Source organism: Triplophysa dalaica, chromosome 7 (genome assembly GCF_015846415.1).
Source record: "Triplophysa dalaica isolate WHDGS20190420 chromosome 7, ASM1584641v1, whole genome shotgun sequence".
NCBI lineage: Eukaryota > Metazoa > Chordata > Actinopteri > Cypriniformes > Nemacheilidae > Triplophysa > Triplophysa dalaica.
The window spans coordinates 62,613-85,000 of record NC_079548.1 but is presented as its reverse complement, the minus strand read 5'-3'; the positions used below and the strand labels follow the sequence as shown (position 1 = coordinate 85,000).

General features: G+C 40.4%; 2 protein-coding genes and 1 long non-coding RNA gene across 3 annotated transcripts in view; 2 read left to right on the top strand and 1 right to left on the bottom strand.

The window, feature by feature from the left end:
* The first annotated feature begins 3,124 nt into the window (after positions 1-3,124).
* LOC130425637 (WW domain-binding protein 11) lies at positions 3,125-10,731 on the top strand. Its single transcript, XM_056751951.1, has 12 exons — positions 3,125-3,266; positions 4,129-4,208; positions 4,296-4,327; positions 4,489-4,582; positions 4,870-5,066; positions 5,440-5,573; positions 5,664-5,797; positions 7,627-7,791; positions 8,244-8,357; positions 8,436-8,705; positions 9,436-9,621; positions 10,093-10,731. The coding sequence occupies exons 2-12, from the start codon at positions 4,145-4,147 to the stop codon at positions 10,638-10,640; spliced, it is 1,938 nt and encodes a 645-aa protein (XP_056607929.1). The 5' UTR covers positions 3,125-3,266; positions 4,129-4,144; the 3' UTR covers positions 10,641-10,731.
* A 6,426-nt stretch (positions 10,732-17,157) lies between these two features.
* Positions 17,158-18,633, bottom strand: LOC130425639 (uncharacterized). The gene is made up of 2 exons (XR_008907083.1): positions 18,413-18,633; positions 17,158-17,795 (listed from the first exon to the last, which is right to left on the bottom strand). It is a non-coding gene; the product is annotated as an uncharacterized LOC130425639 (long non-coding RNA).
* A 59-nt stretch (positions 18,634-18,692) lies between these two features.
* ddx47 (DEAD (Asp-Glu-Ala-Asp) box polypeptide 47) overlaps positions 18,693-22,388 on the top strand; it is a 33,734-nt gene continuing 30,038 nt past the window's right edge. The window contains exons 1-2 of the mRNA XM_056751952.1: positions 18,693-18,857; positions 19,434-19,527. Coding sequence (XP_056607930.1) covers positions 18,738-18,857; positions 19,434-19,527 — 214 coding nt within the window. The 5' untranslated portion in view covers positions 18,693-18,737. The remainder of the gene's footprint in view (positions 18,858-19,433; positions 19,528-22,388) is intronic.

Below are 22,388 nucleotides of genomic sequence, written 5' to 3'. Positions count from 1 at the left end.
TTAAATTGCATTATCCTATACATTTATACTTAGGTATGTGCAATCCCCTGGGATCGAACCCACAACCTTGCATTGTGAATGCAAAGCTCTTACCACTGACCTACAGGAAAGCTGTAACTTACCACTATACAGTAGTCGACTCTAACCTCTCTGATGGGTCATTTAGAGTATCCTGGAGAGATAAGGTTTCTAGTCCCAGCATCTCAGTACAGGGGTGCCCCAGGGGTCAGTTCTAGGACTGATGCTCTTCTCCATTTACACAATATCCCTAAGCTCTGTCATTTGGAAACATGGCTTTTCCTCTCACTGCTATGTTGATGATACACAACTCCACCTGTCTTTTCACTCTGACGATTTGACTATTTCTGCACGCATCTCAGCATGCCTGAATGACATTTCACTGGAAGAAAGACCATCACCTACAGCTGAACCTTACCGGAACTGAACTCCTCGGGATCCCAGCAGACCAAAAGACTCAGCACGGCCTTTCCATCCAACTGGATTCATCAGCCATTACTCCTTCCAGAACGGCCAGAATCCAGGGAATGGTGATTGATGATCAGCAGAACTTCACAGATCAGGTTGCCAGCACCACCAGGTCCTGTAGATTCATCCTCTACAATATTAGAAAAATTAGACCTTTCCTATCAGAGCATGCTAAGCAAGGCCTAGTCCAGACTCTTGTTTTGTCCAGACTAGACTACTGCAATGCTCTACTGGCTGGACTTCCAGCTTGCATGACCAAACCTCTAGAGATGATCCAGAATGCAACAGCAAGAGTGGTCTTCAGTGAACCCATCTTTCATTGGCTCCCTATAGTAGCTCAAATCAAATTCAAAGCTCTACATTTGGCCTACAAGACTACCACCGATTCGGCACACCCTTATCTTCACTTGCTAATGCAGACGTAAGTACCCGCCAGATCCTTGCACTTCGCAGTCGAACAACGTCTTGTTGTGTCATCTCATAAAGGGAAAAAAATAACTCTCACTTTCCAGATACAACTGTACCATTACTTCTGGAAAACACGAGCTGCTGGAGCTGGCTGTGGGACGGAACTACAGCACGAGCACACAACAGCATGGTTTGGGTTAGGGTAATTATGGACGTACGTGCTGATTGCCTATTCACAAGTTCACCTCGCAGATAATAAGTTTAGATAATAAGGGACGGAAAGTATATTATGAAACAAGGATCCTGACTTTTAAAAAACTTTCTGAAACAAAAAAAGAGTGCTGGGGAGTGAATCAAGCACAGAAACACAACGTCATACGTCCAACTTGCTTTTTAACAAGGTGACCATGCACGGCTGAACTACGCAGATAAATATTCTAAAACATTCTCTCAAATTCTGGACACCAAAGAGCTGAGAAAACATGAGAGACAAAGAGAAATGAACATGTTTTAAACATTGTAGTTTATTTAATTATTTGAACAGCTAAATATTGCTATTAACGTATTATAATTATTTTATTTTAGCATTAATAATTTGCATTATTTGCTATATTTTTTTACTCTCTTGTGTGTGTGTCTTAAAGTACTTTGTTGATTGTTGAGTGTTGCACACCAGACCAACATTTGCACATGAAAGGGAAAAGTGAGACAAGCGGGTGTGAGCATTGTGTGGTGACAGAAACAGTGGAGCATGTGTTAATACACTGTCAGGCATATAGTAGTGAGAGAGCTCAATTTATCGAGGAACTCAAAGAATTGAAAGTTAAACTACCAATTAAAGAATTATTTCAGAGTGCACAGAAAGAATCTAAAAGATATCCTATTTTACTAAGGTTTCTGAGAAAGTCACGTTTGATACACAGTATTTAAGGCTGTAAATCTATTTTTTTTATATTATTATGTCTCGTAGACTTAGTTTTCCACTTCCTCCTCCTTGGTCTTCACACTCCATCCTAGTAGGTTGCAGATATGCACCAAAAGCTGGTTTGCCCACCGCCATTAAACCAAAGAAAGAAAGAACTGAGTGTATATGAACAGTGGGTCAAGGATTGTGGGCTGGAGAATAAATAAATCTCTCCTAATGTGCCATTAAATGGTGTATCGGTATGGAACATCCCTGAACCTATTGTTGAAATGAGATTAAGGCCCGGGAAAAAGCAGAAGGAAGATATAGTAATAGTTATGAAATCAATGCTTATATGAGAGAACAGTTTTATTCTTTTGTGCAGATTTACACAGATGGATCTAAAGATCCAATTGAACAAGAAGTGGGCATAGGAGTGTATATTCCAAGATTTAAGATGGAAATAAGTTTAAGGTTAAGTGACAAATTGTCTGTATACTCTACAGAATTACCTGCGATAATAATAGGATTGCAATGGGTTGAACAGATAAAGCCAAATAGGATTGTAATTTGTTCAGACTTTCCATCAGCTCTTAAAAGTATAAAGTCGACAAAATCTGATAGAGAAGACCTGCTAGTAGAAATCTATACATTACTGTACAGACTGAAAGCAGATGGTATAATTGTATACTTTTGTTGGGTGCCGGCACATATCGGGATAGTAGGGAATGAAACAGCGGATAAGTTAGCAAAAAAGCATTAAAGGAAAACTTGGTGGATGTTAAGGTACCTCTGGGAAGGAGTGAGATAAGATCAGTAATTAATAGGAAAATAATAAGAATATGGCAACAAAGATGGGAAAATAGCAGCAAAGGAAGTTGGTATGATAATATTGTAAAATCAGTAGAGAAAAAGAACAGTTTTACGGAAGGCACAGAAAGGAAGAAGTAATGATTTCATACAGGACTAAACTCAACACTAGCATTAATGGGGAAGCATGGAAATGGTTTGTGTGATGAATGTGACGTTTCTGAAACAGTAGAGCAAGTGCTCTTTGAATGTAGTAAATATGATGATCAGCGTAACAGTCTTTTTAGCAATATAAGTATTTAAGGCAGTTTTAACCTTTTTAGAGATTACAGGACTAGACCACAGGGTTTAATGTATGAGGATGAGGGTCATGATGCTCCTGCCCATCTAAGAGGTTGAGGAGACCAGTGCGGAAACTGGAGGAGCCGAACACGCAGCGCCAGATGAAGCTTGGGCTCTGATCCTCTGAGATAGATTCTCTATAATACTCCTAAAGAGTGAACGGTCATTGAACAAAAGAAGAAGAAGAAGAAGAACTAGAACTGAGTGTTTCCGGGGCGATGATGTGTTTCCGGTCTCAGTGCAAGATGGCGGCGGCTTGTTGTTAGACGCGTTTATTGATCACGGTTATTTTATTTGATTTATTCAAGTGATCGAGGTAAGTTTGATATTCACTCTGATCACGTGACGTTTATATTGTGTGTGTGATTGTAGATTAGTGATCAGAATATAATAATCACCTGATCTGTGAGACTGGTGTGTAGTGAAACGAGCGCTCGCGCGCGTGTATTTGTGTTGTCTGTACTGTCGGGTCATGGGGCTGAAAAACTGTACCAATATTATGCTCAAAAGTTCACAAATACAGCACATTTGTCATATATATATAGAAGTGTATGTATTTAGAGAATTTAATCGAGAGCTTAAACTTATCAACTGTGGCCAGTTTAAGACCGTTCATACACATTTACATCTAACAGACGCTACACAACAGTGCTGAACTCAACAAAACACACACATGATCAGACACATAATCAATGGAGAATAAAGGTATACAATGAATGAGCATACAGATCATAATCGTGCAGTTATTGGTTTGATGGGTTAGAAATATGAACTCTTGCACATGTAGAACTGAAGAAGAGGACCGTCGAGGTGATGTGATGAATGTTTGTGTGTTTTCATCAATCTGTCAGATGTTAAAAGTCGGCTTAGAGGACTTGATCTACTGAGGAAATATCTATCATTGAGGAGCAACTATAAACAAACACACACAAGCATCTCTGTCTTTTTATACTTCACACACACATTTGAACGGTAGATTACACAACTATACTTGCCAAAGAAATCTTAAAGAAAAGTCTAGTGTCCATCAGCTGTCATGAGACTGGATGAAGAAGAATGATGTGCAAAAGATCTTGGTTCTATACATGTGATCAGAGCAGAGACAGTTTGTGTCAGTGCCCCTGCTCATGTGTAGTTTGTGTTGCTGTGATGTTACAGTGTTGGTTTGTGTTATTCAGGTAAAACTCTGCAGTCATGGGGCGACGCTCCACCTCCTCCACCAAGAGTGGGAAGTTCATGAACCCCACGGATCAGGCCAGTAAGTCAAACATTGATGTCAAACCTTCATTTCCCCCTTAACACCCTGATATATCTCATCTGTGTGTGTGTGTGTGTGTGTCTGCAGGGAAGGAGGCGCGCAAGAGAGAGCTGAAGAAGGTTTGTGTTTCAAGTTTGTGTTAGAAGGATTTGATGTGCACGTGCTGATGTGTGTGTTTGCATGCATTTGTGTGTTTAAAGTGTGTGTGTGTTAGAAGGATTTGATGTGCACGACACATGCTGATGTGTGTTTGTGTGTGTGTGTGTGTGTGTGTTTGTAGAACAAGAAGCAGAGGATGATGGTCCGGGCTGCTGTGCTGAAGATGAAAGACCCTCGACAGATCATCAGAGACATGGAGAAACTGGATGAGATGGGTGTGTATTTGTGTGTTCTAAATCATATGTACAGGTCACGGTGTGTTAACATGAGTGTGCTGAGAGGAGCTCCAGTGAATATATCATGAATGAGAAAGCATGAACAAAGCCAATGTTAGAGTTTCAGGTCTCATCTGCTACATTCGGTTATGTGTTAGTTTGTCTGTGTATAGTGTCATATGTATAGGGCATACTATAACTATCTGCAGCAGTCGGCTTCTTCCCATATGAGGTGTGATATGAGAGCAGGTCATGAAACAGTTTTTACATTGTGTGTGTGTTATCAGAATTTAACCCGGTCCAGCAGCCTCTTCTGAACGAGAAAGTTCTGCGTGATAAACGGAAGAAGCTTCGCGAGACTTTCGAGCGAATCGTCCGGCTGTATGAGCGAGAGAACCCAGAGACCTACAAAGAGCTACGCAAGCTGGAGGTGGACTACGAGACCAAACGCGGCCAACTGTCGCTCTACTTTGACTCCGTGAAGGTGTGTGTGTGATGTCAGTGGTTGTTTGTGAAGAGTGTGTGTCGTATCTCTATGTGATGCTGTTCCTCATCTTCAGCTCAGGAGAAGATTTAAAAATGTTTCACACACTAGTGCTGTTGTAGAGATTGTGACGTGATGATGTCTTTCACACACACACACCTACATACACACAGTTCAGACTGAAGTGATGTCTGACGTTCACTTATCATCTTACGTTTGACTGTAATTCTTGTTGTCTGTTGTGTGAGTACAGGGCTTTTAGGACCTGACCTAAATGCGATCATTTATCCAAACTAACACTAAATGAAATCTAAGAAACACATCATGTCACTTTCATTGTGTGAGTATAAGTGTGTGTGTGTGTGTCCTTTAGAATGCAGAGTCTGTGGAGGTGGACAGTATTCCCCTTCCAGACATGCCTCACGCTCCATCCAGCATCCTGATCCAAGACATCCCACTGCCTGGTGCTCAACCCCCGTCAATCCTGAAGAAGAGCTCTGTGCTTGGGTCAGTAAACACACACACACACTCACGCACGCACACACACTTAAAGCTCACACAGATACATACTCATCGTCCTGTGAATGTGTGTTTCAGGAAGGGGACAGCAGTCTCATCAGCTGCTCTGGCCGGAGTCCCTCGTCTGCCTCCCGGACGGAAGCCCCCCGGACCCCCGCCAGGGCCTCCCCCTCCACAGATACTGCAGCTGTATGGAAACACACGACGAACAGGTACACACACACACACACTCACTAGTTTTGTTTTAGACACAATGATAATATCATGAAACTTAAGAAATGATTTTATTGATAAGACTATTATTTGATTCAAAACAACTTATTTTGACCACAGTAAATAGAGGCACCTGAGAGATTTAGTTTGGAGAGGTGTGTGAGTTACAAGTAGGGCTGCAACAACGAATCGATTAAATCGATAAAAATCGATTACTAAAAGAGTTGGCAACGAATTTCATTATCGATTCGTTGCGTCGCGAGACGTTTGATTATAAAAGAAAAACTTTATTTGAGCGCGGAGCGGAGTGAACACACTCGGTCTCTCTCGCGCACTTCTCGCTCACTGATGCTAGCAGAGTTCGGCGCCTCATAGACGGGGCGGAGCAAAAAAAAATAGCGGAGTTAGAGAAAAGATACATGGCGGAGGCCGAGAAATCAACGAGAACCAAATCATCCAAGGTGTGGGAGCATTTCACACTTAATAAAATGAAAAAGTGTGTTAATTGCAATATATGTAAAAACGACATGTCATGGCACGGGAGCACCACAGTAATGATCCAGCACCTGAAACGGAAACATGTTGGGTTCTTTGATGAGGAGGAAGGGAGTTCAACACCAGGTTAAGTCACTACAGAATCCTACTTTTGTTCCGTTTTGAAGTGAAGAACGTAATGTCCCTGGTGCTTATGTTTACTCGTTATCCAGCTTGACAAGCATGACAAGTTAGCGTTAGCTCGCTAATAACCGTAGTGAAGCAGGGGTGGTATAGTTACTTTGCACTTTGCATTGCAAGACTAAAGACATGTTTTTGTTCAAAAAAAGCTTTTCTTAATTTGTAATTTTGTCTCGTTTTCAGTCCAAATATCTTAAATCAAGATTGACAAGAAAAATTAAGTGATGCTTAAAACTTCTGTTTGAGATTATATCTCATTAAGATTATTTTTCATACCCCATTGGGAGATAATTTTGCATGTTTTAAGCAAACAATCACTTAATTTTGAGGTGTTTTTTTCAGAAAACAAGACATCATTTCTTATGCTATTTGAGGTGTCTAGTAAATGTATCTTGATTTAAGATTTTTTTGACATTTGGACTGACAACAGGACAAAACTACTAAATTAGAAGAGCAATTTATGCAGTCTATATTCTGTTTTTTTTCCCATATAGGCTATTATTGACAATATATGTGTGTGTGTGTTATACTTTTTAATTTAATTTTAAAGTTCTTTTATAGCACTTGGTCATCTTAAGCTGTGTTTAAATGTGGTGTATAAATGAACCTAAGCTTCAAGTGAACTTGAGAGAGAGCGAGTGTGTGTGTGTAAGTGTGAGAGTTTGTGCATCTGCTAGTGTGTGCGACTGCAGTGTAGTGTAGAGAACAAGTTCTGACATTCAAACAAATCCTGCTAAATTTTCTGATTTGTATTGTTCTTTATTTTTTATAAATTATTAATTGCTCTGGCAGCTCAGGTGGCAGTTTATTTTTATTTTTTTGGCAAACACGTGTTTGTTTTTTGTGTTAGTCAACACTATTATTTTATTTTATTATTATTATAACAGCTCAGGGATGATCAAGGAGCCACATGTTTGTGCGGAGTCTAAAGATTCTAGTTCTGTTTTTGAATAAAGGGTTAAAAATGAATGCTTTTCTTGATTTTGTTTTTTTATCCGATTCATCGATTAATCGGAAAAACAATATATAGATTAATCGATTATTAAAATAATCGTTAGTTGCAGCCCTAGTTACAAGCATGGTTCAATAAGAGTGAGAGCGTTCATCAGTCAAACACACACACACACACACACAACTCTTTGTCTCATTCCAGATGCTGGCGGCGGGTCAGACACTGAGCTGATGGACACCGGAGGGCGAGACACTGACAGCGAGAGCGACGGTGACAGCGACTCGGAGGACGACAGCGAGAGAGACGAGATGGACGATCATCATAACGACAGAGAGGTGGAGAGAGACAGAAGTGAGAAACACACAGGTGTGGGTTCAGTCCGTGCTAAAGAAATCTATACAGTGTTCTCTACCTCACAACCCCGATGGGTTCGTTTTATTCAGTACAAACGTTACAGCTCATTTTTTGGCCCACACTAACCTTCCCTCAGACCTCCGGAGACAACAGAGACCATCCAGATTATTTCTCATAACAAGCTAAAGAAATGATGTCTAGCAGCAGAAGAACCGGAGCAGATGCTGCTCATGTGGGCAGCATTGGGAACTAAACTTAAATGTCACAAAGTAACACGACATGTTCAACAAATCGACCTCTATTTGATACAATATATGTACAATAATAGATTCATATATATATATTGATGTTAATATAAAATAATGCGATTCATTCAAACCAATGATTTGTGATTTCTTGTATTAGTTTTATTATTCAAACTCTTTCCTTCAGGTTTTTCTGATTTGTGTGTTTGTTGTGATCAGGTCGCAGTGTGCGCTTTGCTGATATGCCTCCACCCAGAGAGAGCGGAAAGAAGAAGGTGGTGAAGAAAACAACCAACATCACACCACTGCAGGCTATGATGCTCAGGATGGCAGGTGTGTGTGCGTGTGTGTGCCCGCGTGTGTGTGAGGTGTTTTAGTGTTGTATTAATGTTTGTGTGTTTTTTTGAACAGGTCAGTCTGTCCCAGAGGAAGGCGGCGAGGATGATGAAGATGAAGAAGATGAAGAAGAGTACACAGACTCAAAGCTGTCAGACACTGAGGATACCGAAGCTGGTCACTCATTGGCTAACCACAGACTTCCTGTTTCATCTGCAACAATGGCAGCTCAGCAGCCCCCACCACACATGCAAGCTCCACCAATCACAGGGCCTCCGCCTTTAGGACCGCCTCCCGCACCTCCAATGAGGCCTCCATCCGGCCCGCCCCCAGGACCACCACCTGGTGCGTTATTTCAGCTTTGGAGCAGAACGTTTCTGGTGTTGTTGTGCGACTGCTGATTGATCAACAGCTGGTCTGTGTTCATAAGATAAAGTCTATTATGACAGGGTAAGATTCACATGGGGAGGTGGACAAATCATTTGACCACAGGACATCCGTAATATTACAGGCCAGTTAACATGGGATTGGAAATCTACTTCCAGGAGTGGAGAGAACTGGATGTATGCTTCACTGCCGTTCCCTTGCTTTGTGATTTCACAGGCGCAGACATGTATAATTATTAAGAGAATGAACGATTGAACCCTGTTTATTACACGGCTACATGTCTCATTATTAAATATAAAATGTGAATTTGAAACCTCATTTATAAACATCCCTTCCGTGAGGAAACCCCGTAAGAAAATATATTGACTTTATATACAGTTTAAAATTAAGAGATCATTTCAGTTTTTTTAAGTTTTAGGTAAAATAATCATTTTGTTTCATTCTGTGAACTAGTTGCAATATTTCTCCCTAATAAAAAAACAGAAGAAAAAGGTGAAAATAACAGAAAAGATGCCTGTTAGATGGTCTATTTGCATGGGTTAGTGGTACCTGAAGTTATTGATACAGACTCTTTACAGAAGGTTAAAGAGGCCGTAATCTTTCCCGACATTGACTGTAATCATGAGTGAGATGGTAGATTAGAATGGGACTAAAACATTTCTACATTTGTGTTGACTCTCATCTGAAGGTGCGCCTCCGTTCCTGAGACCTCCCGGACTCCCCGCTGCGCTCAGAGGGCCCATTCCACGCATGCTGCCCCCGGGACCACCGCCGGGACGACCTCCGGGACCTCCTCCAGGACCTCCGCCTGGTCTGCCTCCTGGACCGCCCCCTAGAGGACCCCCACCTCGCCTGCCCCCTCCTGCTCCTCCAGGTCTGAGTGTCTATCATATGTGTTCAGTGAACTCTCAAAATAACACTGTTCCCGTCCCCACACCCTAAAAGTCAATGTTGTTTGAGTGAAGGATGATTTATACCAATAATGAACCCTCATGCTGACAGTACAACTACACTTGTTCATGCGCATGTATACAACAACTGCTTTTAAAAACAGGAGCACACATGTTGAGACGAGACAAAGAAATGGTGTTGTATAATGTCTGACAAATGTGTTGCTTTCTCTTTAAAATATCCTTCTGTTTGGTCCTGTATGGTAATGAGTTACTTTGTTTTACTAGAGAATGGTCAGAACTCATTGCTGTGCGGTACGCACACACGTGCACACACACACACACACACACACACACACACAGACAGACAGACAGACAGATTGGACGAATTAATCAAATGGGCTGTTGATGCACTTTTTTTAAACTAATGTGAGATTTTTGTAATTCATTTGTAGGAATGCCTCCACCACCGCCTCCCCTTCGTGCCGGACCCCCACGCATGGCCCCGCCGCTTTCTCTCTTCCCCCCTCCGCTCAACCCCAACGTGCTCAGTGCCCCTCCCAACATCCTTCCTCGTCAGAAGCCCTCGGCGCCATCATCTGGCGAGAGCTCTCAGAGCGCATCTGTGCTGACCCGCCCCCCTGGCCTGCAGATGCCCCCGCCCCCGGGCACCACCTCCAACCTCCTCGCCCCTACCATTGAGAAACGGGCCAACATCTCCGGTCCCTCGGCAACCCAGCCAGGCGGTGCCACCATCTCGGCCAAGCCCCAGATCATAAATCCCAAGACGGAGGTGACGCGTTTCGTGCCCACGGCGCTCCGCGTGAGAAGAGATCGAACCGGGCCGGAGAAAGCTGGGGGCAGAAGAGAGGACGACAGAGAGCCGGCCAGACAGCACGTGCCCGCACACCCCTTCCAGATGTCCAGCGTGGCCCCGCCCAGCATGAAGACCAAGGACCAGATGTACGAGGCCTTCATGAGAGAGATGGAGGGTCTACTGTGAAGCGTGTACTGTGGTAATGTTTTTATGTTGGTTATTGGCAGACAAGACTGTGTTTCATCTTCAAACATCAATAAACTTCAACAGATGTCAAGGTGGTGTTCTGCTGTCTTCTCTCATCTGCACAGTATCTCTGGTCTTCTCAAGGTCATGATCATGGTCCACCTGAACATGAGAAAAACTAAACAGAAGAGAGACTCGCAACACTTTAGACCAATGAAAGGCGTGCGCTGTCAGCTCATGCTGTCTCTCCCAAAATAAACCCAATGTAAACAACTCTCTAGTTTGATTTCTTCGCTTTCGTAGGAAACCTGCTGTGTGATCTTAACACCTTTAGCCTTATTATTTATTATTGATCCTGATGTCACTCCTAAAGTTCAAATACTCACGATTTGGTTGGCAGACTCCTTTGTGGTTCTAGTCATAAAACGCTCCAAATTGAGATCTGTAATGTATGAAATTAAGACACATTTCATTTGAGAATGAATAAAAATCATTATAATGGACTATACATACTATATTCAGTGATTTCAAGTAAGCAATGGGGTATATTCAATACAACAAACACAAATGAATCATCTGAAACAGTGAAGGAGGAGTAATTTGTGATTAAGGAGAAACAAGAACTTCAATTTGTAACCATTCTCCATTGTAATATTTCTCAAAGCAGATGAGTTTGAAGAAGCCTCGAGCAAGAGCAGTTAGTGTGTGTGATGAAGAGCTGAAGGAGAGGAAGACGTTCATCTCAAGGGTTCAGGTGGCTGGATGAAGAGTCTCAGCACTGTAACCAGAACACATGAGTCAGTGAGTTTAATCTGGACTGTATTGAGCTGTTGATGTAGATGTGTGTGACAGTCAGAAGTGTTCTCTAGATCAGGTAAGAGATCTTTGTCAGGATGAGCCTCTACAGTTACACGCAACTGGAACCATTGCGTTATGAACTTGTTATATTTATGTGCGCATTCATTTAAACTTTAAAAGTTCATCATCGACAGGTGAATCTCACAGTTTGTTGTGTTTTGGGTCGGTCGCTGTGTTTAGTATTTGTATAATTGTATTGTGGAGAGAATGGAGACGTTTTGAAAATGATTCATGATGATAAAGCTGCAGACTGTACGAAGAGTTTTGTGGCACAACATAGTACACGATAGTGTTATAGATAATATAACATATTTACGTCATTCCTATGAACACACTCGTGCAGTTACATCGCGCGCTGAACCCTCACAAACCAGAGCTGTTGAAAAACAGAGTTACGACACACTTGGTGTCATGTGGTTCATGGAGCTCTCAATGATTCCAAACTGTCAGTCTGTTTGAAGGGGTCTAAGCGGTAAAGACGGCCCCTTTATTCGCAATTATTCACTAAATCCCAACGCAATGCTGATTAAATTGACAGTTTTATTCCGTGTGTTTAATTTCACTAGGAAGGATGCATATTGTTCATGCATCCAAGCTTTCCTGTAGCTCTGTGGTAAGAGCATTGTGTTAACAACGTAAGGTTGTGGGTTCGATCCCATGGGATTGCATATGCCTATGTAAAATGTACAGTTGTGGCCAAAAGTTTTGAGAATTACATAAATATTGGAAATTGGAAAAGTTGCTGCTTAAGTTTTTATAATAGCAATTTGCATATACTCAAGAATGTTGTGAAGAGTGATCAGATGAATTGCATAGTCCTTCTTTGCCATGAAAATTAACTTAATCCCAAAAAAAACTTTCCACTGCATTTCATTGCTGTCATTAAAGGACCTGCTGAGATCATTTCAGTCATCATCTTGTTAACTCAGGTGAGAATGTTGACAAGCACAAGGCTGGAGATCATTATGTCAGGCTGAGTGGGTTAGAATGGCAGACTTGACATGTTAAAAGGAGGGTGATGCTTGAAATCATTGTTCTTCCATTGTTAACCATGGTGACCTGCAAAGAAACGCGTGCAGCCATCATTGCGTTGCATAAAAATGGCTTCACAGGCAAGGATATTCTGGCTACTAAGATTGCACCTAAATCAACAATTTATAGGTTCATCAAGAAGTTCAAGGAAGAGGTTCAATTCTTGTAAAGAAGGCTTCAGGGCATCCAAGAAAGTCCAGCAAGCGCCAGGATCGTCTCCTAAAGAGGATTCAGCTGCGGGATCGGAGTGCCACCAGTGCAGAGCTTGCTCAAGAAGGGCAGCAAAGAAGCCACTTCTCTCCAAAAAAAACATCAGGGACAGATTGATCTTCTGCAGAAAGTATAGTGAATGGACTGCTGAGGACTGGGGCAAAGTCATATTCTCAGATGAAGCCCCTTTCCGATTGTTTGGGGCATCTGGAAAAAGGCTTGTCCGGAGAAGAAAAGGTGAGCGCTACCATCAGTCCTGTGTCATGCCAACAGCATGGGCGTAAATCCCGGGGGGACATGTCAACCCTCGGATAGACATGTCCCCCTCTATCCGAGGTTGTCCCCCCCTCGAATAAATAAATTCGCTATTGTCATAAATATAGTTATTTTTATCTAATTGTGTAATTAGTAGAAAATACAAAAGCAAAAATTGCGTTTTAAATTTAGAAACTGTTGAGTTCCCCCTGCCTCTCACAATGGTTTGGCCCAATGCCTGCTATCCACGTTAATCTCACCTGCGCATTGCGCAACACATTCAGTCAGGTATGCGACTCAGTTCATCAGTGGTTGTTGAACTCCAGTAAGAAGGATATTTTATGGGATCAGAATCCCGTCACAAGTATTGCGGGCATATTTAAAAATATAATAAGCGTAAATCAAAAAATTTAAACCGTGAATCAGAACTTGAAACATATTTTAAATGATATTAGACAAAATTCATTTATAAAGACAAAGTTGTTCAAATCGCAACCAAAATAATGTTCTCCTTGGTTGTTTTACTCATTTTCGTGTTATTTGATATTTTCTGCTAATATTTAAACTTTTTCTACGCATACGTTATTTTTTTCCTCGCTTGTTTTTCCACGTTCTGCGCTTGCGTTTCCAAAAACTGCAGTTCGAGTTTCATGGTAATTAGGGCGGGCTTTTGCGTCACCATTGGTCCACTAGTTCTAGATTGACAGCTCCTCCTCTAGCCAATCAGTCGAAGATGGTGTTGACGTCACTTCATACGCGACTCGCGGCATATCCGTGGAGGTGGACTATAACCGTCATCTGCAAATCCTGGACAAGGTCCACATGTAGTTGAACATAATAATATCTTTACTGAGTGTCAGATACACTTCTGTTATGAATATGATCTGCCAGGTTTACAGAGTAATTTGATGTCCGATTACACCATATAGTCCGATAAGTTAACATACATGTTAGCTGGGTTTAGTCAGCGGTGCTATAGTTTACAGTTACTTTATTAAGTTATTTAATATTATTGGCTGTGTATTTAGAAATGAATACTGTATTGTTGTAAATGTGATGATGTTGCTAGCTCGTGACAATGATAATGACATGCAAATCTTAACTCATTTAGACGAGCACATGATTCAGTGTCTTATCTCACAGTAGTGCATTAAATCAGTAATAAGTGCTAATTGAACGTAGTGTTACCGGGGAACAGATGTGTTTTGTCAGTTTTGTGAATTTTGCACCGATGCAAGGAATTTTGTCAAAGAGCATGAGATTACACTAGTGTGTACATAGGAAACGATTTAAACATTTAAAACGGTCTTTCTTAATAGACAAAGTGTGTAAAAAAGATTTGTACAGCAGAATCCTAACCCAATCAGCTTTGAAACCAGGTGTCCATGCTATGATTAAAAATGCACAGAACAATGCGTACTTCAACTTGTATTTTTTTTTATCCCAGGACCTTTTGGAGTAAGACAGCGCTTGAGGACTCATTGGAGGAGCAAAAACACTAGTAATAGTCCCTCATGTAGATGGAGTGTACGTTATCATGATATGGCTCAGTTCTCGACAACCAATCTTACATTTCAGAGATATTTATTTAGTTCAATTTTGTGACGCAGTCCGTTGCAACTTGAATCTTAAATCATCAGACTATTATTAATGTAATTTGTGTTATTTATATGTCATTTAACACCATTATAAAGGTGATTAAAAAAGCAAACATCACTACAGGAACGTAATGAGACTGGTTAAATAGAGTACTTTAATTCAATATACTAAAAACAATAATAAAATGAGAAAAATTATTACAGCCGCAACAGAATTGTCTTTTTTGGTGGTTCAAAAGTTCACATTTATCCATTCAAGTTATCCAGACCAGTTTAATCAATCAATGTTTGTAAAAAAGTTTCAACTTTGTCTGTTAGCTTTCTGAAACTGTTGGTCATGAAACAACAACATTGATCCGAGTTCAAGTTTTAGTTAGCAGCTTGTTTTTACTGATATGTATAGATTCACTGATCCTATCCCCTCAATAAATGTTAAAATGAGTTATTGACAATCTTAAATTGATGGTCATGGACTTGTAATAGATGGAGCCATTCATGCTGTTCTGATGAGGAAAGTCATATCTTGGATAGCCTTCGAGTCTTTTTAGATGCAGTGTACAATGCAAAGTCCATCTCCATGTTTCTTGAAGGAAATATTTAAGAAGCTATATTTAAGAGCTAAAGAATGCTCTTCCGTTTTACCAAAGCTGTGGAACTCACTCTTGCACTAATTTCAGGAAACGTGGCTGAGGACGTAGTCAACATCGTGCGGGAAAAAATGCAAAATGCAAGTCGACAGAATTACAAACGTGTTCAAAAAAGACAATGCTGGTAAAGAAATGTAACTTACTGTGTTGTCTCTTGCAGAGATCCTGTCCATTAACACAGGGGTGTCCAAAGTCAGTCCTGGAGGGCCTGTGTCCTGCAAAGTTTCACTTCAACTCTAATCAAACACACCTGAACAGCCAATCAAGGTCTCACAAAACATACTAGAAACTTCAAAACAGGTTTGTTAAACAAAGTTGGAGCTAAACTCTGCAGGACTGTGGCTCTCCAGGACCGACATTGCACCCCTGCATTAACATATCCAGCAAACTGTAAAGTGGATGTCTTGATGCAAGAGGCCTAGCACTGATGCAACTCAAAATGTTACATGGGGAACAACTGCTTTCCTCAAGAAAAACAAGTGACATGAATCATACAAAGCAAAACTAATAATAAATATATTTTGAATGTGTTTTAGTTGTAACAAGTGTTGTAAACAATTTGAGCACAAGACTGCAACTTAAATTAAAATGGGTCTAATTATGAAACCATTGCAATAACATTTAAATGGCAGTTACCCTGGATAACGTTTATTACTGATAGATGGTTAGCGGCCAGAATGTCTCAACAGTAGTCAACTAATGTTACCTTCACCCAGAACAGCGTGAGAAAAGACGCTAACGTTACACGATGTGCTCGTCTAAATGAGTTAAACTGCAAATGGCATAATCATAGTTACGGAGCCCGGGAGGGGACATGCGCGTTTCACTTAGTTTTGTCGTGGCCACGAGATATTAACTCGTGGGAACGTGATAATATGATGAGACCACGACATATTATCTCGAGGAAACGTGATATTATGTTGTCGCCACGACATCAGCATGTTGAGGTAACGACATCCTTATGTTGTGGCCACGCGATGTGAAGTCGTTCCCTCAAGATCCTATAATGTGGGAACGACATCCGTATCTCGTGCCCACGACTTCTTATGTTGAGGGAACAACATCAGTATCTCGTGGCCACGACTTTGCATTTTGAGGGAACGACATTCTTAAATGAAACCATGTATGACTGTTACCGCTTCACATACGGCACAGCAGTCGTACAATGGATATGAAAGATGAAATGAGTAAAACAACCAAGGAGAACATTATTTTGGTTGCGATTTGACCAACTTTGTCTTTATAAATGAATTTTGTCCAATATCATTTAAAATATGTTTAAAGTTCTGATTCACGGTTTACATTTTTTGATTTACGCTTATTATATTTTTAAATATGCCCGCAATACTTGTGGCGGGATTCTGATCCCATAATATTTTATTCACTTTAAATGAAGTGATTCTCTTTAATGTAGTTCATGCTGATTTATTAATAAATTAGTTGTTTAAAAAAATGATGATTACCGATGTATTTTTCCATGTATCTGCTATGTTAGCGATTAAAACGTTACTTAGCTAGTAAACGTTAGCTTGTTACATAGGACTTCACACACTGCAACTAACACACCGAAGCCGTTTCTCATGCATTGTTATATTTTAAGCGACCTGTCATGATGTGAACATTAACCGCCACAATTAGCCACCGATCCTGTCATTCAGGTCTCGTGTCACACACAGCCGCGAACACACCGGTTACAGTTTTGTGACGTTGGCACTTTATCTAAAGTCCACAAAAGGTGCCTAGCTTTCATTCAGTTAGGGAAAATCGTTTTCTCAGCATCTATTGTGTGCAATATGTGCGCGGCGGATAAACTAAATATTCAGTTTGAAACTCGGGCGATTCATCAACGAGTACAACACAGAATGTAAGTTTGTTTGGGTACACGTTCCTGTCTTCACAACAAATACAACAAATATATATAAATGGAAAAACCTTTATTGTTCACAGTTCAGTTATAATATGACTGCAAGTCTGCATGATGAACCTATAAACCTAATGCATATTGTCGCTTAGTGTCGTAGTAAGTACAATTTTGACTGTATTATTTGTGTCCCCTCCAAAAATTGCTATTGAGAAATTTTATATGTATTGTCCCCCCCCACTGTTAAATGAGATTTACGCCCATGGCCAACAGTAAAGCATCCTAACACCATTCATGTGTGGGGTTGCTTCTCATCCAAGGGAGTGGGCGTACTCACAATTCTGCCCAAAAACACAGCCATGAATAAAGAATACACCCTCAAGCAGCAACTTCTTCCAACAATCCAACAACAGTTTGGTGAAGAACGATGCATTTTGCAGCACGATGGAGCACCGTGCCATAAGGCAAAAGTGATAACTAAGTGGCTCGGGGACCAGAATGTCGAAATTTTAGGTCCATGGCCTGGAAACTCCCCAGATCTTAATCCCATTGAGAACTTGTGGTCAATCCTCAAGAGGCGGATGGACAAACAAAAACCCACTGATTCTGACAAACTCCAAGAAGTTATTATGAAAGAATGGGTTGCTATCAGTCAGGATTTGGCCCAGAAGTTGATGGAGAGCATGCCCAGGTCCTGAAAAAGAAGGGCCAACACTGCAAATACTGACTCTTTGAATAAATGTCATGTAATTGTCGATAAAAGCCTTTGAAACGTATGAAGTGCTTGTAATTATATGTCAGTACATCACAGAAACAACTGAAACAAAGATCTTAAAGCAGTTTAGCAGCAAACTTTTTGAAAACGAATATTTATGTGATTCTCAAAACTTTTGGCCACGACTGTATAGGATAAAGCAATGTAAGTCACTTTGGACAAAAGCTTATGGCAAATGACTAAATGTAAATGTAATGTAAATGCATTAATCTGTCTCTTATGCGTCTTTTACCATCACTACATAGCAATGTTAAATTATGTTCAGACATCCACAGAAAAATGCTCAAGTAATTTATCAATAAATAATCAATGATTTCTGAAGAATGATCAATACCAACCATTACAGTCAGCAAGAGATGTTATTATATAATTTATACGGAGACAGGGTAGAAAACATTTGATTTAATGCGCAGTCTTTATAGAAAATCATTCAGACACACAGAAAAGCTATTTTTATTAAGGAAAACTATATTTGATATCACAAACATCCTCACAATAAAACACCAGTTTTACAGAGAAGTATTTGATAAACTTACCAGCGCGAGCTCGTGTATTTGGGCGACATTTGGTGCTGTGTTTGGAACTATTGCTCGCTCCATGACACGAGTAACTTCCGCATTCCATTCTTCCAATGGACGTCTATGAGAGCCTAACCCTAACCTTACAATAATAAAACATATGATTCAACTGTTTCAGCGTGAGAAAATAATGCGCTATTGGAGTGCGCATGCCCAGTGGAGGTCGCTGTATCCCTTCCATTCAAAACCATACGAGTGTCGGAACTCTCCTAAACAATAAACCTCCCACTTCCGGTCATGCGCGAAAGCCTCAAACGTAACACGTGTGTAACGGGAAGCTAACATGGCGGACGAGGGAGAAACACGCGATGAGAAAATAAATACACAAACAACAGAAGACGAAACACCACACAGTGAACCGAATGAAGACACAGAAGAGACACACAAGAGCTTCAGAGATCTGGTGACAAAAACATTCTCACACCGCTGACAATCACTTCACTTACTAACCCTTTAACTATAGTGAAAGTGTACTAACCGGGCTGTCGTTTGGTATATCGATTATCATTTGTATAACCACAGGATATAGTTTCGCTAGAGATATGGTTAAAGTGTAATAAAATGATCGCTTCGTTCGCAGAAGAGATGCTGTGATCTCTAACAACATCCGCGTCATCTGATCGACGCGTAGCGCTGCTGACGTCACTCCTTTTTAGTCTCTTGTATACTTCGATTTAAACGGAAGCTAAAGCTAATAATCAACAATGAAAATGCTAATAATACTGTGTGTGTGTGCGCGTGTGCTTGTGCGTGTGTGCTTGTGTGTCCGCTTGTGAACATACATTTGACTGGTCCTCACTAAAATAAAATGGCTCATAATTCAGTCAAAAGTGTTTTTCTATTTATCTTATATCTTGCACATGTTTGTGTGATTATTAGGTTTATGTTTTGAATCTATCATAAGCCTGATATTGAATCAATGGATGTCTATGTAACGTCCCCACCAGTGTAGTAATATAAACATGTGTGTGTGTTTTAGGGAGTCACTGAGGTTCTCTGTGAAGCTTGTGAACATCTGGGATGGAAGAAACCAACAAAGATCCAAGTCGAGGCTGTTCCTGTAGCTCTGGAGGGTGAGTACCTCACAGTAATCTAATGATGGGTTAGTGATGCCACCAGACCACTTTATCTTTAGCAGATCAACTTTAAAGTTATTTACTGTTATGGGCATCACGGATGCAGAATGATGCGCTTAAAGCAGCTTCTCCTTCTGACGTTGTGGGGATCCAAAGTTGATAACAGTTAGAACCCAGCCAGAAGAGTTGTGTTATGTGATGTGTTGAACACACAAAACCGTATGATGATGTCATCTGAACATTTATTTGACTGTAGGGTTAGCCTCAGTATGATTGTAGTGAAGGCTCTGTGGCTTTAGGGGAATGCCCTCTTAATAGAAGTCTGATCATTAATATTTGCAACAACAAAAAACTACTAACAACAAACAAACAACAAATGTAATGTAAGAATTAAAATGAAAAGAAAGTTACCTACTAAATTAGCCTTTATAGGCCATTCATACCAGAACTACTTCTATCTTTAACCCATTTCCCAAATAAAACCCTGCTTGTGAAAACCCATCAAAAGTCCTTCATAAAAGCACCCTACAGAATAATCAATAAAAATAAAATATAACAATATGTTATGTGTTTAAACTATAATATAAAGCTCACTAACAATACTGCAAAGCGTACACAACGTTATACATCACGCTTAATACTATTATACTAATAATCACTAGACGCCTTCAGGTCTCTGGGGTGTTTGAGATGCACCCCCCCAGAGAGTCAGAGCCCAAAATACTAAATAGAGTCCTCTTTCTTACTCTGTAACGGACATATAGACACAAATAACCTCAAAATTCCCATATTAACAAGAAAGCTTGTAAAGGTATTTTGTTTTGTGAGCAACCAGTTTGGAAACAGAACACATGTGTGTTCCAGTAAAAGGGGCAGCAGCATATTTACATTTACATTTAGTCATTTGGCAGATGCTTTTATCCAAAGAGACTTACAGTGCACTTATTACAGGGACAATCCCCCTGAAGCAACATGGAGTAAAGTGTCTTGCTCAAGGACACACTGGTGGTGTCTGCTGGGATAGAACCAGCAACCTTTGATTTACCAGTTCAGTGGTTTAACACACTAGACCACCATCTCCATCTATAATAAAGATCTCTGTTTATAATGTTCATCAAACAACAAAGGACGGGCCCAAAAACACTGACATTAAAGCAATTGTGTTCTCTTATACGAGTTGTTCACAACAAATAATGGAAGAATGTAGCTTTAAGAAAGATGTGCTTTAAATATGAAAAAGTGTTGAAAGAGAGTTTACATATACAATACAAATAATTCAATCCTAAACAATGATTTGTATTAATTTCTAATTGATTTATGAATGTATTAAATACATTTCAATGAAGCTTTAATGATTCTTTATTGTTACTCACCCCACGACTCTGGTGCTATTAAATGAAAAGCTGATGCCACCATCAGAATAAGTGTGAGGCACCAGTGCCACCTCTCTCAAGTGTTAGTCGTGAGTGCTGTCTGAGGCTTTATCTAATCATTCATTCCATCATGTGACTTTACCCTGGGCTTTCACAGGGACACAATGTTAACATTGCTGCAGCTCAGTGGTAAGAGGTTGTGGGTTCGATCCCAGTGGATTGCACTTACCTAAGTATAAATGTAAAAGATAATTCAATGTAAGTCACTTTGGACAAAAGCGTCTGCCAAATGCATAAATGTAACCCATGCTGATCAATAATGCTAATGCTAAATGTAGATAAAACCATCATAAAATATCTCTCATCTGTGGCCTGTATCACAACGCTGTGTAAGTGATAAGATGTTAGATGCTAAGGGTTTGTTTGTATTGTGTATTTACATTTATTGATTATAATTTCAAACATGTTCATATAATTATTGCATGAGTTGACAATTCATATTAGTTCATAAATATTAAACACAGCATTTAAATTAATATAACTATATTTGTATAAAAACCATCTTCAATAAATAAAGCATTTTAAAGTAATCAAGTATAAATATTATCTTTAGATCTTCTTGTAAACCTTTATAATCAAGTATTGATATAGTCAGTTGCTGTCTTGTGAAACGTTCACTGCAGACGGGTTTATTTCTGCCTTGTTAATGTGTTTCAGTTCATGACACGTTTCATAATGATCTCATCATCTTCAACAGAAAAGTGAATGGCGCTGATAGTGGCGTGATGTCAGTCAAACTGATGATGCCGTGTGATTGGCTGTTTGCTTCACGTGTCACACTTTCAGGTGCTCGTGCCTCACAAACTCTGGATCAAACTGGAGTTGACACAGAAAGTTTATAGCAAGTGTTGTGCTACAGCTGAACCTGATCTAATCCAGCTGGAGTTTGTCTGGTTTTGTCAACTCAAAACTTACTCTGAAACTCAGTGTTTGTTCACCTCGCTTCATGACACAGACCACGTGTTGAAAGGTCTGAGACATATAGCAAACACTAAACCCTTCTAGACCAAGATGGCGGCGCGTGAACATCGCGAGGCTCAGCGTCTCTCCAGTTTTAGCAATTATATAGTGTTTTTCTTGCTCATCTCGGGCCTGTTCGTTAAGAACAGTTGTGCATTTACAACGTACACCCGGCATGAGCTTTTGGATATCGGCTGGCGCATTCCCGGAAGTTATATCAACAACATTCAACTCGTCCCTGAGATCGCCAAAACACCCGATGCTACGCACCCCACACGGCCGGGCGGAAGTGCTCGCTGGCGGCGTCGAGATCGTAAACAGAGGCGGGGAAAACGCGGAGGGCTAAGAGCTAAGCTACAGCTAACACCACACCGGCTCTCTTTACCCAGCATTTTCCTTGCTAATGTACGATCAATAGTGAACAAAATGGATGAGGTTCGACTCCGCATCATCGACAACAAATAA